Source organism: Poecilia reticulata, linkage group LG23, assembly GCF_000633615.1.
Source record: "Poecilia reticulata strain Guanapo linkage group LG23, Guppy_female_1.0+MT, whole genome shotgun sequence".
NCBI classification, from domain to species: domain Eukaryota; kingdom Metazoa; phylum Chordata; class Actinopteri; order Cyprinodontiformes; family Poeciliidae; genus Poecilia; species Poecilia reticulata.
Window position 1 is genome coordinate 4,343,225 of NC_024353.1, and position 15,672 is coordinate 4,358,896.

The 15,672-nt window shown below is 39.0% G+C and overlaps 1 protein-coding gene across 6 annotated transcripts in view; it reads right to left on the reverse strand.

Moving 5' to 3' along the window:
- iqsec3a (IQ motif and Sec7 domain ArfGEF 3a) overlaps positions 1 to 15,672 on the reverse strand; it is an 88,944-nt gene that overhangs the window by 11,583 nt on the left and 61,689 nt on the right. For all 6 annotated transcript variants that reach the window (XM_008400649.2, XM_008400650.2, XM_017302799.1 and 3 more), the window contains 3 exons: positions 11,446 to 11,607; positions 7,068 to 7,190; positions 2,565 to 2,731 (listed from right to left, as the gene is read on the reverse strand). In XM_008400649.2, the coding sequence (XP_008398871.1) occupies positions 2,565 to 2,731; positions 7,068 to 7,190; positions 11,446 to 11,607 (452 nt within the window). The remainder of the gene's footprint in view (positions 1 to 2,564; positions 2,732 to 7,067; positions 7,191 to 11,445; positions 11,608 to 15,672) is intronic.

Below are 15,672 nucleotides of genomic sequence, written 5' to 3' on the forward strand. Positions count from 1 at the left end.
GATTGTGAGGAACAGACGGGATGAATGTACTGAAGTTGTTCTGCATCGACCTCAGCGGTCCCTGATTGATTACGCGGAGGGAGAGCTAAACCACGAGGCTCGTGTCTCTTCCTCAACATGCGCCGAATGAGGAGTTGTCTGCATGCCGGAGCAAAGATTTACAGGTGTTCTTTGGTTTGTGTCACAGTAAGTTAATTTGTGGAGCTCGTAGGGTGAGCGGGGGAGTGGGGAAGCATAACCCACTATATTTATCTCTTAAATTTATGCGGGCAGGCTCAACTGAATGCAAACCGAAAATGGTTGGACATCTACTTCTGCTGTTTTTTGTTGTTGTTGTCTTTTTTACTTTCACATTTACTGCCTTCCTTCAGAGCAAGAGTCCACAGCAGGAAATATGACGGAACGCAGAGAAATTTGTGGGGGATTAAACGGCTTTCTTGAATTAATTTTAAATAAAATTTAGGCATGCATATTTTCACTACTAATGAAGACATTTATTACATTTTGCTTTTACTCTTTATCCTTGCTTATTTGCTGTGGCAGTATCACTACTGCAGCAATTAGCGTAAATAAAGGGCACGAGCTTATAAAACGGCAGGATTTAGTGAGTAATTGATTATACTCGCAGAACAATGTCGAACTGACATGGACAATGGCATTGAGAAATCCTCCTGATCCACACATTGTTCTTGAATACGTCTAGAGAGTAACATCCACTGGTTGACGCATTCTGAACGCAACTGGTAATTTCCGATATAGAAAACAGTGCAGACGTTTCTAGTTGCGTTTCTCTAGTTGCACACCTTGCAATACTGGTTAATTTTCCCAATAAACGCTCGTGACTCAAGTTTTAAACTCCAACTGGAGTTGAATGCACGTCACAGGCTCGACTTGAAAACGTAGACTCTGGGGTTAAACCATCTTTATGCCATGCAATCAGCAGTGGAAGCAAGCTGCTGTGTAAGCCACAGACGGCGGCTCCGACAGCTGCTGTGCATATATTACTGCTATAGGATGCACTTATTAGTCGGTGATGTTTATGAACCGCGGACTGATGATGTCTCTTAACAATCTGTTCGTGTTGGCTGTACACCTCCATAATTATGACCACATGGATATCTTTCCAGTTGAGTGCAAAATAAACTTAAAGATACCTCTACCGTTCTGTCGTTGCAGAGCCGCTGCCTAATTGGGAGGAAACCAAAAAAAAAGTCCCCCCAAAAATAAAAGCTGCTTCTTGCTCTGTTCGTTCAGAAGATTGACGTTTTATGTCGTTTACTACCCACACTGCACCTGGCTCGTTGTGATTTATGTCATTTACATCGTTCATGAACGCCATTATTATTTTTGACTTGACAGCAAGAGTCTTAAATGCAGATTTGGAACATAGTTTGCCAATATTTCTTCATTATTATTAAATATTTGGACTCAGAATGTGCGGAAGAAAAACCACCAGAAATTCAGCATTAACAGATTTTAAACTCTTTTGGTTATTCTTCTTAGAATATAAATTCACATATCTATTTCTAATTACATAAACATTGCACTACATCATGTTTCAGTGACTGCCTACGACATTTTTGCCTGGTGAATTCAATGTTAAAAGGGAACTGTTAACTGCGTTTGTGCTAAATGACAAGTCTGGATTCCTAACCTACAGTACTGGAGAGTTGTTGGCAGAATAATGTGGATGAAACACAGTTTATGTAAATATTAGACACTTTAGATTTGAGTTCAACTTGACCCTCAAACAAAATTGGCTAAAATTGGGGGGGAATTATGTCTCTCTGCAATACACAGTGGACCAACACCAGTGTGTGACATGAAATCATCACAGACTCTGAAAATTTCACACAGGGACTCAATCAAATTGAATTCTGTGCCTTTTCCTCAATCTGAATTTCTGATTTCTAAATAAAATAGAGAATGTACTTTCATCTAAAAACTTTGAACTACAATTTTCCGTTAATATATGCTCAGAGAGAGAACTCGGCAAATTGAGTTTTTTTTTTGTTTTTGTTTTTTTCCAATGACGGGGAGGCCTCCTACTGGTTGACAGATTTTGTTGAATTCTACAAAACAACTTTCTTCAAGCATCTTTAAAATCGACACACGCTCAGTTCAAAATGACCTTGTTGTAGATTATTCTTTTTTGAATCAAGTTTTGGCAAAGGAAGCACAAATGTTTAAGAGTTTTATCTATATTTTTTCTGGAGACAGACTGTCTAAATTACTTATGTGATCAGGCTTTCTAAAAACATCCCTATCTTCAGTTTTCCATATTCCCGTTCTGTGACGAAGCTAATTTAAAAACCAGAAAATGAAACAGCAAGAAAAAAAAAAAGGCTTTGAAACACATTTTTTTGAATTTGTTTCAGAATCTTTCCCACAGCGTGAAAAATCCAGCTCAAAAACACTTTATCTTCTGAGCTGAAACACATCCACATCATCAGTCACCTCCTCGCTTTAACCGATTATGTGAACTAATTACTGTCATTTAACTCCCTCGGTGTTCTTTTTTTTTTTTTTTACAAGCAGCTTATGTGTAATGCCGGGCCCCTTACCTCGCAGATTACGTATGAAGTCCTCCAACAGCATCTTGCGGTCTGGCTTAATGTTGGGGCTGTACATGTCAGTGTTCAGGAGGATGATGGCAAAGGCCAGGATGAAGATGGTGTCTGGGTTGTGAAACTGCTGCACCACATCAGGGTTGCACATACAGTACCTCTGGCTGTGGGCAAAAAAAAAAAAAAAAAAGAAAAGACATTTTCAGATAAGAAGAGGAAGAAAATAGAATTGCAAAAATACTCGCGTACACGTACGAGAGCAGTTTTCCAGGACCGTCTACGGGCGGGAAAGTGCACAGAGATGAATAAATAAACACGAAGGCCAAGAAAAGCAGTGAAGATGAAATGATAGAAGAATATTTAAAACCAAGGCCTCCTTTTTCTCGGTGCGCTACCAGAAAACCATTACACACGCTGAGCATTAGCGTGTCATGCTGAAATAAGAGTTATGGCTTTAATTTTGCCTGTGGGCTCATCTTAAGCCGTCAGCTGCCCCTTTGCAGCAATGGATTTCACAGTAGGTGAGGTTGGGGCGGCTCTGCTTGAAACACTGCCTCTCTGCGTGAACACTTTTATCCCCACAGGATCCAAGTGCTTGCATCAGCCGCGGATTACACAGAAAACTGAGCGCAAAAAAAAAAAAAAAAGCTCAGTGTTTAAACATTGATGCCCGTTTTCTTATAAAGTATTCTTAAACATTTCCTCCTCCTGAAAACAAATTCACCTTCAACTTCTTGGTAGTTGGATTAATACGGGGTTTCTGTGATGCAAAAGGATTTCCTTAGTGAGGACTGTTTTCCAAAAAGTACAGCCTTGAAATGAGAGTTGGTCTGCATGATAAATAGGTTCTAGAAAAAGAAAAAAAAAAAAACCCACAAAACTCCTGGATGTGTACTGATAAAAGGGAACAAAAGTCCTTGAACCACAAAGCATGGATTGCAAGAGACACCAGCCACGGACTATAAATAGAATTTATATTGATGAATTGTTGACCTTCTCTGGCTCCTTCTCCAACGGCATGCAGAACTTTTGACTTTTAGCTGTGAAAATTAGTTATTGGGCAGATCGTATGAGTCTAGCTTTATTACTATGCATGACTGTGACTTTTCCCAACAAGGATTTTTTTTCATTATCTTCATGATTATGTCTACGGTATTTAATTGGTTTTCCTTCTGCTGCCTCGCCTCATACTATCTAATGATCTTTTTTTTTTTTTTTTTTTAAACAGCGTACTTAGGTTGCACTCCTGTTTTGGTTCTTTTAGATTTGACACAATCAGTCACAAGAATCTCTTATCAAAGTCTTAAAAAACAGTTCTTCTTTTAATAAAATTCTATTTGTCTTTGGGTCTCTTTTCTATTTCCATAGGTGACTACTTCTCTTCTTCACTTTCAATGTGTCGTGGTGTACCTCAAAGGCCAATATTAGGTCTCACCCTTTTTCTTTATACAGTTTAAACTGGCGTTGGGTTCAATCTTTGGAAAGTACAAAATGTTCTTTGTATTCACACTGATAACATCCACATTTAATTTGGATGCTTTTATGCCACCACAGCCGCCATTTAACTGTCTGGTTGAAGGACAACACAAACCAGGAATGTGTAAAACAAGTCAAATAATGCATCCCCATTGTTTCGTAGTCATTTTTTATGGAACAATTTCAAAAACGGACGGGTGTTGAGAGCATTAGTCAACATACATTAACTGCAGCAATTGCGTTTGTAATCAAGAGCGTAAAAACTTTAATGAGTCTCAAACTACCAGAAGTTCAAATAAACAGTTTATGACTGCAGCTGTTGCTATGTTTTATGTGCACAGCATAGATGTTAAAAAACAATTCTGTTCTTTGGGAATTGTGACTTCAGGGTGCCTTCTGGTTGATTGCTGAAACATGGAGCTTGGCTGTTTTTACATCAGATATGCAATGCTAATGGATGTGAATATTATTTTTCTTCCTTTTTTTATTATGACGCCCAACAGCTGTAAAAGTCTAACTCCAAACAGCAAAGTTTTAAAATCTCATTAGCATAATGGAAGTACTTGGGAACTTATGTATTTGTTGAAGTGATGCTTGTTAAATTAAAACTCAGAAACACTGGATTAGATCAAAGCACATTAACATGTTAAAATGATCGATGTGAGAAGACTGAATTGACGGAGTCGACAAAATTCTTGGATTCCTGTGCTGGTAGTTTGTAAGGCAGTTTAATGTGCCTTAGTAAATTACAGCACACAGCATCTAATGTGTGCGAACATTGATGAAGATTTAAAAGGAGAAAAAGATTCATTCAGAAACGAGGATGTGGGAGTCCGCTGTTAAGTTTAGATGCAATTTTAATCTAATCAGTTTTTGCATTTGTATTTAAGTGGGATGATTTAACTGGACCAGAGAGCAGCTTCAAAATCAGCAGCTGCTATTGACATATGAAATGAAACAGCTTCAGGTTGAAATAATTTAACGCGCACACATGTAGAGCTCTAACCACAGAAGATCTTTTGAAGATTGTTTGATGTATTAGCCGGATAGGTTTTTGTATAATAATCATAGGGAACTAAAATATTTTACCATATGTTTGCCTATAAACAGTCACTTTTACTGCTTTGAGTCTGTCATGCTTCGGTGTGTCAGCAAAGAAAACAACTAACCCAAGACGAAAATGTCCTGCTTGATGCTTTTCGCAGCATGGATTTGTGAGGCCTCATCGTTAGCCCTCGTAGTTGCCTTCTAACCTAATGTCACATTTCTGTCTAAGACGCATAAGTCATTATGTTTTCCTGGGGAGGTTTTGAGGGCAAAATTATCCACGCTGCATGATCTTTATCTATGATAATGATGCTCAAACAGAAAATCACCGAACCTCGACTCTCCGGATTGTTTATTGTAAAGCCGGAATTGGAAACGGGAACAGAATAAATCTGCAGTATTAGGAGCAGGTTCATATTTGCTCATTCATTAGTCCACTGACGCAGCAGATACCGAGGCTGCCGGCTGCCTTTCTTGGCCCCCCTAAACTCTCCACCTCCCTCACTGCCTCATTCTTTAGCGTTGCTGCTTCAAATTCCTTTCACTTACTTTGGAGATTTCTGTATCTCTCCGTGTGTGTGTGTGTGTGTGTGTGTGTGTGTGTGTGTGGAGGCATTTCAAAGCCCGGGAGCACGGAAGGCAGGCACAGAGAGGCAGTGACGGTTATGCAATACTGGTTATTTATAAACCATCCTCCCCCTTTCTTTTTTTTCCTCCCCTTTTTTCCTTCCTCTCTCAATTTATGTCACACCCCTCCCTTTTATTTTTTACTCCCAATAGCACGCAGGCCCACCTGATGTCCAAGCATTTCCCCTGCCAACCTTTCACCCGGCTATGACAATTTGTTTTCCGCATTGGGCACCTTGACAACTGTGGCAGGTGGCTGTCATTACAAAGGGGTCACAACAAGCAGCGCTAACTCGCAGCGCCGCGAATGCACTGCAGATCGTTACTCTTTGCAAAACATAACCAGAAACTTCCAACCAGCTGGCGAAAATGGGAGAGGAAAAAAAATTTGCTGAATAGTATTTATATCCTAATTATTTATGTAATACGCGCATGTTTTATGGTGATAGAAACCATTAAACGCCATCAAATTCAGATTTGTGGCTTTCAGCTTGTAACTTGATTCAGTTGAATGTTAAAATAATACTTACTACCTTAAAGTACTTCAGTTAACCTTGGTCCAAGGGCATCATTTACCTTTTTATCGCACCCATTCAGCCTTTTGATTTACCAAGGACATTGTATCAAATATGTGGGGTCTTCCTTCGTAGTAGTATTGTTAAACACATTGATATTTATACATTTTTTTTGTGTGCTACGGTTCTATCAAAACCCACTGCAGTCATGCCTCACCCTCACCAATTTAAAGGTTTTCATCATGCCTAAAATTTTTGATGAAAAAAAAATGTCAAAATTAAAGATAATATCAATAACACATCTAAAAGTCTGCAGGCCTCGCTGGTCTGAATCGAGGGAGACAATATGAAAGAAATAATAATAATAATTAAAAAAAAAACATGACATTCACATGAACGAGAGTTTTGACAACCTATAGATTAAATTCCACAGGAAAAAAGGTTTAATCCAATTTTTTTTTCTTGCCAAGGCAGAGATCCTCCAGATTAAAACGTCTACAATAAAAGATTAAAAACCACATTAGTAAAACATGAGGTGCTTTTCCACTAAACTCCAGATAAAACCTAAAAGCAGATGTCAAAAACATCCAGTTGGAAAGATTAAAATGGTTATGATGAGTTCTAAGAAATATGCACATAACAGAACGCAATGCACAGTTTACTGTTTTTTTTCTGTCAGTAAGAATTATACTGCCATGTTTCTCTTTTATCCAAGCTTTCAGCAGCTAAAACTTAATTGTTTTTGTGGAACTTTCATGCTAAGATGATGTCTAAACTTAAAAAAAAAAAAAAAAAGTATTTTAAAAACTCCAAACCAGGCAATAAAATCTCTTACCTGAAGGCCTCAATGAGACGTTCCACCTTCTGGGCTTCTCCTTGGACGCGGATGTGGGCCTGAAACTTTCTCAGCGCTTCATCCAGCTCCATGCCTGAGAAGTCCATCTCATCCACCACACAACTGGAGAGCATCGAGAGGGAAGGATGGGGTAGAAGCAAAAGAAATAAAACAGGAAAATGTGTTTAAACAGTTCATAGCAAAGTGCAAATCAACCTGATGACGTGTTGTTACCTCTGCAGCAAACTGATCTTCACAGTATTGAAGAAGTGTTCATACTTCTTGATTTATGTATTTATTTTTTACCTTTATTGAATTTTATTGGGATTGTATCGACCAATCAGAATGCATTTTGATAAATTATCTAGTTTGGCTTCGTATGCTTCATCTTAAATCTACTCGCACTTTTGAAAATGAACGATTTTCTACCATAACCGTTTCTGTGTCCAAAAATAATTGCCATCGCCGACTTCTGAGTCGTAGCAGGCGAAGTACGGATCTGCTGCGAGACCTCGTCCCGGGCCTCTGATCCCTACGGTTTGCTCTACTGCGGCGAACACTGCGGCACGCGCACAGACACGTACACCGTGTTAGTATGGATCACGAGGAACAAAAGGGAGTTAATGAGCTGAGTGCTTGAGTGTGACACATGCTGCTCCAGCAGAAAAAAGTAAAACAGCTGATTTTACATCACTACTACACACACGGAGCATCGAAACTGTGAATCATCATTCTTTGAAGGTGTTCGCTCAGCTGTTTATCTTGCAGGACAAAACAAAAATAAAAATTCCGCCTCGACACAACACGAAGGTATAACACCTTGAATAAAGGAATCAGAACGTCTAAAATAAACTATAGCAGAAGAAAAAAAAATTAAAATGCTGCAATGAGACTAAAATGATTAAAAAAAACGTGAGATTATTTCTCTCTTGGATTATTATTATAGAATTCCCATGCTGATTGGTAAGAAATAATTAATGAAGTCTTGCAGCAGCCATTTTGATATTCACTGCAAAGATGGAAGTTCATAAAGTCTTTATCTGTCTCCAGCTGCCTTATCTTTTCTTAATTATGCTCCAATAGCATGACCAAATTACCCTTAAGTGTAATAACCAGGCTGACAAATCTAATATAGTTAGAAAATGAGGTCTCTCAAACTTCTCCTCTGCTGACTATGATGGAGAAGGATTCAAAAGAATGAATATATATATATATATATATATACACACACATCAAAAATACATGGTATAAGGTGACAGGTCTGTTATGATTCTTGGATGTTTGGTTTTCATTTGTGTTTGTTGTTTATTCCTGAAAGATCTTTCCACATTCAGTTTCTCTGCGTTAGAAAGATATTTTTTCCCCATTAGATGTAGTTTCTAGGTATTTTAATGTAGCCTCGGAATCAATGTTAATATATTTTCCCTTTTTGTAGTTTTCTTTGTGTATAGTTTAGTTCTAGATTGCTCGTTGCTATTGTGCAATTTAGTTGGGATATCTTTCACTAACCCTGACGCATGTATGATTTCAGTTCTCTTCATAAATTTGTTTTTTGCATCATTAAAATGAGGCAAAACATTTGTTTATCAACGCCGTTCAGAGGAGTACTGATGTCTTGAGGCAGCCAAGAACAGATTCCCACCACATCGGAAGGCAAGCCAGAGCATATCAGTCATAACCGATGCCCGTTCTCCCGAGGTTGAAGAGGTGACCTGTGTGATCGCCTGGGAACATTTTCAATTTCAAAAAGAGCATTTTAATACATTCAAAGGTTAAGTTTACACTGAGCTGGATGTGATCCTCCTCTGGATGCGCCGGGTCTCTCTGGTCAGCCTCTTCGTTACTCACTCCCTCTCTCCACCACCTCTCTGCCTTCTCGCTCAGCTGTCACTCTCTATTTATGTAACGTCAGATGACGTGACGTATATAGCCTAAGTACATCGGCCCTCTTCTACGCCTTCTGCATGCACGCTCTGGACTAAAGAGCAAACACGCACATAAATTCGTAGAGTTGCCACCATCTTTTTTGTTCACATGCAATACTTGGCACGGATATTGACGTGTGTCCATCTTGATACAACAAGTTAGCTCAAATATAATAGCAGATGTAAAAGAAGAGGAAAAGTATATGACTTTCAGCAGCCAATGAGGAGACGTCGGATAAAGAGGTCAACATGTCAATTAGCTGTCTTTAGGGTACAACTTTTAACTGTTAACTAATAATTAAATTGACTTAAGATGCTTAAATATTTTTTGCTGCAGTTTGAGAAATACATCTAGACATATTTCCTGCGCATACATACATATTCAGAGTGCATAAATCAACATGAGTGATTTTCACATTAGGCCACAATCGCACACCCGCTCTCCTGTGACTACGCTCTACAGAGAGTGCTCTCACACACACTTTGCACTCTTCTATCATGTTCCTGTTCGACATCACCTCCCTCTTCACATGCATCTGCTGTTTTCAGGGCCTCTTAAAAAACAAACAAACAATAAAAGCACTTCCTGTGTTTTTATATCTTTATGTCGGATGCGAAGAGAAACTGTCTGCTAGCTGAATTGGTGTCTGAAGGATTGTGAGCATAATTCCTGTTGAGAACCATGAGTGACTTTTTCAGGAAAGTAGACGATTAGCTACCTGGTAGAGAAGATTCCTCGCAGAAAAAATATTATTGGGTCAGTAACAAAGTAAGATTAAAATAGTTCAAATTTATTTATTTGAAACTTGGGGAGTTTATACAAAAAGTCAGAGATGGATAAAAGCTAGGAGTTAAGGCAGTGGGTGAAGTTACAACCACAATGAGGTGACTGACCTGGAATTACATTGACACCATAATGTGAGTCATGTTCGTTTGTTTGCGTTTCTGAGAATCATATTTTTTACATTTTTTGTTTTGATGACTAATACTACTGATGACAACATCCTGCTTGCTGACTCAAAACTCAATTCTGGCTTATTTGTGCGCCCGGAAACCAAAACAAGAACGTGTTCATAGATTTTAAGGCATTTTGAATTATTTTTTGGATCTAGTAACAACAAATCAAGCAGATCACAGTGCATGAATGGCTTAAGAACCAGTAGTGTGGTAATATGTTCTCTTTGGACACTAGCAAAGTGGACACCTGCAGTGATTAAGTTTTCTGAGATCTGGATAAGTCAGAAGATCTGCAAAAGTCTTGGTCAAGCTGGCAAGAGATATCAAGAAATCAAGAAAGAGTCAGATGTGGCTTGCTGAGGTACAGCGTAGAAAGTCACATTAAATGTGTCAACTACAACTAGGCACATGCACCTCTTTAGTAACACAAAACATGTTATTATTTGGTTTAAGTTTGACTGACAGTAGCCTGGGAAAGCAGCGGCATAGAAGCAGAGTAATCATTGCTTTTTAGAGACCTACATCTTATTGGAGGATAATCTGTAGTCGGCCATGAATGTGAATAGAGACCACACACTAAAACGTAACCCGGCCAAAGGTAAATATGCATGCATACCCCTGCTGCTTAATGCACAAGCTGTTGGAGCAACTAATTAGACAGGATGCTTTTAAACTAATGAACACCGCTTCCAAAATATATCAACGTATGTATGAAAAGTTGATGAAAAGTAAGGAAGCGCTTGCACTGTAAATTTTTAGTGCTTGATGGTATTTTGCTGTAGCTCAGAATAATAGTCTGCTCTGCCAATAAAGCTTTATGAAAGCTTTTAACTGGCTACAGCAAAAAATGCTGTAATTTAAGTGATCAAAAAAGAAAAACAGTGGCCACGCATTCACATTTTTGTAAACCTGTTCTAGTTCTTTACTATATGCATTGGTGAATTTCACAATTCATTCACTTTCTGAATATGTGGCGCTTTTACTCGTACACACAGTGCGTAGGTATGAGCGTACAGACAAAATAATCCAAGTTATTGAAACTAAGATTATAGCCAAAATGAAGGTAGGCTGGTTGAGGCTGCTGGCTGTATTAATCCATCTAATCAGCTAAGATCTGTCAGTTCACTCCATGTCTGTCAAAAGTGGAGTGAATCTGCAGATTTTCTGGAAGGGTATTGAACATGTTGTACTTTTCAAGGTCTTGCACAAGCATACATTTTTTTAGCCGTTTCCTAAATAACCCCTGCAGACTCACAGCAAGCTTATCAGACAGACTTATTCGGCCATCTGCAACATATTTTCACTTAGTGTCTTAGATGTTTGACTTAGAAAACGGTCTCACCCTTGCATGTAATTTTGAAAGGTAAAGGATTGTGTTTGGTGAAAACAGCTTTGGACACCTGATTTTTCCAGAAAAAAAACAAACTACAAAAAAACAAACATTGTTTTACGAATCGTTTCTTGAAATAACGGAGGACGTTTCGTTTGCTACTCACTCCAAGACGTCTCTGTTGAACGGCTTCTTGCTGTTTCCTAGGAATTCCCCAATCATTTGTCGGCTGAGGCCCTTCCTCTGGAGCAGAAAGTGGGCTACGCCGATGGGCGTGTCTGGGATGAAACCGCGGGAGATCAGGAACTGGAGGCCTTTGTCAGGGTTTCTGGGACAGACGAGACAGAGAGAGAGAGAGAAACATGCTAGTTAGGAGGAATTCTCAGATGAAAATTTGCAGCTGGAATATAAATCCTAATTACTTCAAAGATATGATTTGCCCTGCGCCATACTGCGTATGAATTAATGGCAGTAAGTCATTTACTTTAGATTTGCAGTTTAGAAGAAACCGTTTGGAAGTTTATAACGGACACATTTAATCTCACACAAAGTAAAGAGGAACTTTACTGCATCCTGTAGGCTTTCCCTTGATGTTCTTAACAGAAAAGTTAAAAACATGAAGTGAACATTAAGATTTGAGAGTCTGACAACATTTGATTTGTGCTGGGTTCAAGTCTATCAAGTTTTTTTTTTTTGTTTTTTTTTTAAAAAGCATCCTTTTTAAACCTGAAATAATGTTCTATTAGACTGTTTCTATGATTTAAGTCTTTGAGATGAAATGGCAGAGAGAGCCAAGGTGATCCGAAGCTATGTGGACAATGGAATGATGGAGAGCTTTTACTTGCAAGCACACAAGCTGCATGTGAACGTTATCCTGTTGGGGACATTTACATAGACAGGAAGAAAATGTGCATGCATTAAAAGCTCTGTAATCAATTAATCAAAATTAACACACAAGTCCCAGTCCCAGTCGTAACATGATGCAAGAATCAGCCTGTCTTCAGACAACATCCACATATGATGGTTATACTCTGGCTTTAGTCAAAAAAAATGTCCAGTCTGCAGCACGTTATGTGAATATGAATGAAGGAGTGATATCTCTGCTAAAGTAGAAGACATGAGCTACGGGGATGCGAGGGCAGCACTGTCACATCTTTTTCATTCCAGTCTTCACGCGGTGTTTAAATCACAGCTGTGGCATGAAGAAAGCCGCGCGTATGACCATGTGTGCGCCACGGCTAATGGGTTTAGCAGAGCGCAGGGAGGATAAAAAGCAACAGAGGAGGAAGAGAGGAGGAGGCTGGAAGAGGACCAGACAAAGCAGATGTGCAGGAACAGCGGAGTAAGGGAGGACGAGCACAGGCAGGACCGCTGCAGAGCATCTGCCACAAAAGCCTCATCAGCGCTCCCTCAGCTGTTAGCTCACCCCGTCAGCTGAAGGTGATGATGTCTCGCCAAATGAATTTGGCAGATATCACTCACTTGATGTTTGCCCAACAACAGATGGATCACACATGGTGATTATTATTTGCAATCAGGAACGAACAGAGAGGGAAAGATTGGGAAATTTGAAGGAGATAAATGGCGGAGAGATTTAGATGAGGGCGACTGTTTTCATTGGATAACTGCATGCAAGCGCGGACAGACTCCTGCGATGCAAAAGTAATCACTTTCAGGTGAACACAGCCTGTTGGGCATATTTACTCCATCCTGTAGCACAAATCAGGTTTTTTTGTTTGTTTTTTTGTCTGCTTTTATTGTAGAATTCACAGGTAAATCTTTCTCTTAGGTACAGCAGCATATGGTAACAAGAATCATCGTTGTCGTTTTCATTTTTAAGATTATTTCCCAGAACGCGTAGTCATCCTCCTGCTTTCACTAAATCAGAACAGATGGAAAAAGTGAATAGGACTCACTAATAAATAAAAAAAACTGAAAAGAAACATCACAACTTTTTCTGCTAATCAACAGCTTAGTACATAAAAAAGTATTTTCTGTCCTGACGTCACAAATATAAACATGTAAAGGTTGCAAACTTCTACAAAGACCTTAACTTGGACCACGTAATTTGGTGAGATGAGACTAAAACTAATATTTTCGGAAGCAAACAACTCATTGTAATAAAATACAATTACGATTTTTACACATCTTTACCTATGGAATCAGTAAATGGGGCGGGTGCTGTATAACTAATAATTTCACCTGCCATAAATGATGGTATAAAAATATAAAGCAGCAAAACCAAATCAAAATTAAGGAGAACATAATTATGAAACAGAAGAATAATTATAAACCAGAAACTGGGTAATGACAAATACACAGCAAACAAAATAAATAAAAGTACAGAAAACAAGGCACCATTTTACAATAATAGAACTTAATTTTAGATAATATTGGTGGAAGAGTAGACATTTGATATTAGCCTACTTTTGTAAAACAATTTTTTGACATTATGTTTTCCCCGTAGCAGTTGTGCTTCATCTAAAACTACTGCTGCACTCTTGGTTTTGTTCTACTTTTTCTAAAAGTTGCGTGCCACACCTCAGTGCTGCAGCGCTGCAGAGTGTTACAACGTGGAGACCCTAGTAAAACTGGTTAGTCAGCACAGCAGGGACACTATGGAAGTTTCATGTACACAAGAAATATAGGCCATTAAGCTTTTTTTTTTTTTTTTCTCCATCTTGGTGTGCTGTCATGAATAAATATCCCCCCTGCCCTCACACACTCTCACATTTTATTGACTTTCTCTTAATTGCCTATGAACAGATGATCTGCAGCAGCACATCATATCTGTTTCTTTTTATTTTTTTTTATGACTCACACTAGACCTCAGCTGTCAGCGCTGTATGTTGTCTGTTTCACCAGAGGCACACAGAGTTCTGTGACTAACCAGAGACAGACTGAAAGGTTGGTTGGCCACGCTTTGCGTTTTCTGAGCGACACCGTGATCGCGTGGTGTGCTTGTAAACATGACGGGGCCCAGAATGATCGCAAAACGCACAAAACTGCTCCTGTCCGTCAACGGTACCATTTCACTAAATAGAACTTAGTGACACATTTAGCTTTTCCTATCTTTAAGTTCATGTGATAGTGTCTTGAATAAGTATCCACGTCTCCTAAACTTTTCAAACTGTTTGCAACTGTTTTTTTTAATAGCAGTGCATGTCGAAGGCCAGGATGAAAAGTAGAAAATAATATTTTTACAATTAAAAAATCTATAGTGTCCTGAGTTGATGCTTTGTTCAGCTCCTAGCTGCTGTCCGTTTCACCTTTGCACAGCTTATGACTGACATTTTTGCGTACTCTTCTGTACAAAATGCTGAGATTTGATACAAGACGTCAGGTGAATTTTATTATTTTTTTATTTCTTGGCTTTCTGCTCCTTCCATCTGACCAGATTATCTGTTCCCAGAAAAAAATAAAATCTGATACAACCATCACTTTTGTCTATACTTATTGACAAACCTTTGGGCAAAGCCTGAGCTTAGACCACAATGTTTAGACTTCTATTTCTACTTATATATATATCATTTTACTCCCATTTCACTTTGCGCTCCATTTTGTTTTGGTCCATTACATAAAGTCCTAATACAACACATTGGAGTTACAAAAACAAGAAAAAGGTTCAAGAAGAATTAGCATTTTGGCAAGCCACTGCTGCCTCGATCAGGTGCTGCGTTATGTTTTTAAAGGATCTTTTCAAACGTTTTATTTATTTACTGTTTTTCCTGCGTACTCCGAGCACGAAGAGGTAAAATGGCACCGAGTTCTGGGAATGAAGAATTAGCACTGCTCCCTCTGTTTGACATCTGGATTTTAGAGTTTGTAATTACGCGCCGGGTCATTCAGCGCCGGGGGCAGAATGTTAACACAGTCGAGGATTGTGCGTGCATAAACAGACACCCGCCACTTCTCAATAAGTACGCACATGCAGTCAGGTTTTTGTGAAGCACTTGCCTCCTGATGCACACGATTTCTCTTGAGGAATCTGGCATGCTTTGCTATGTTAATTAGCCCTGCTTGACATATGTACTTAATATCTCTTCCACACACTCGCTCTTCACATTGACATTTCTTTAATTCATGCGGTTCTGATGGTGCTTCATTTTCATCAAGATCCAGGCCTGCCACAAGCCGCTCTAATGGCTAATCATTGTGTTCCCTACACGAGCATGAAGAGGAATTAGGAGCCGGTTCGATAGGAGTTAGACGGGAAAGGCGTCCGTATAAGAAATAGTCATAAATGTCACACATCTTCCCACTTTCTTGCATTTCTTGTGTTGAAGATGCGACACTACGGCTTATTTTTGTCATGATAGAGTCATTGTCATTCTCGCCACATTCAGGAGGAAAACTTTATCAAGGGGTCCTTCTCAACCTTTTCCCAGTGCTG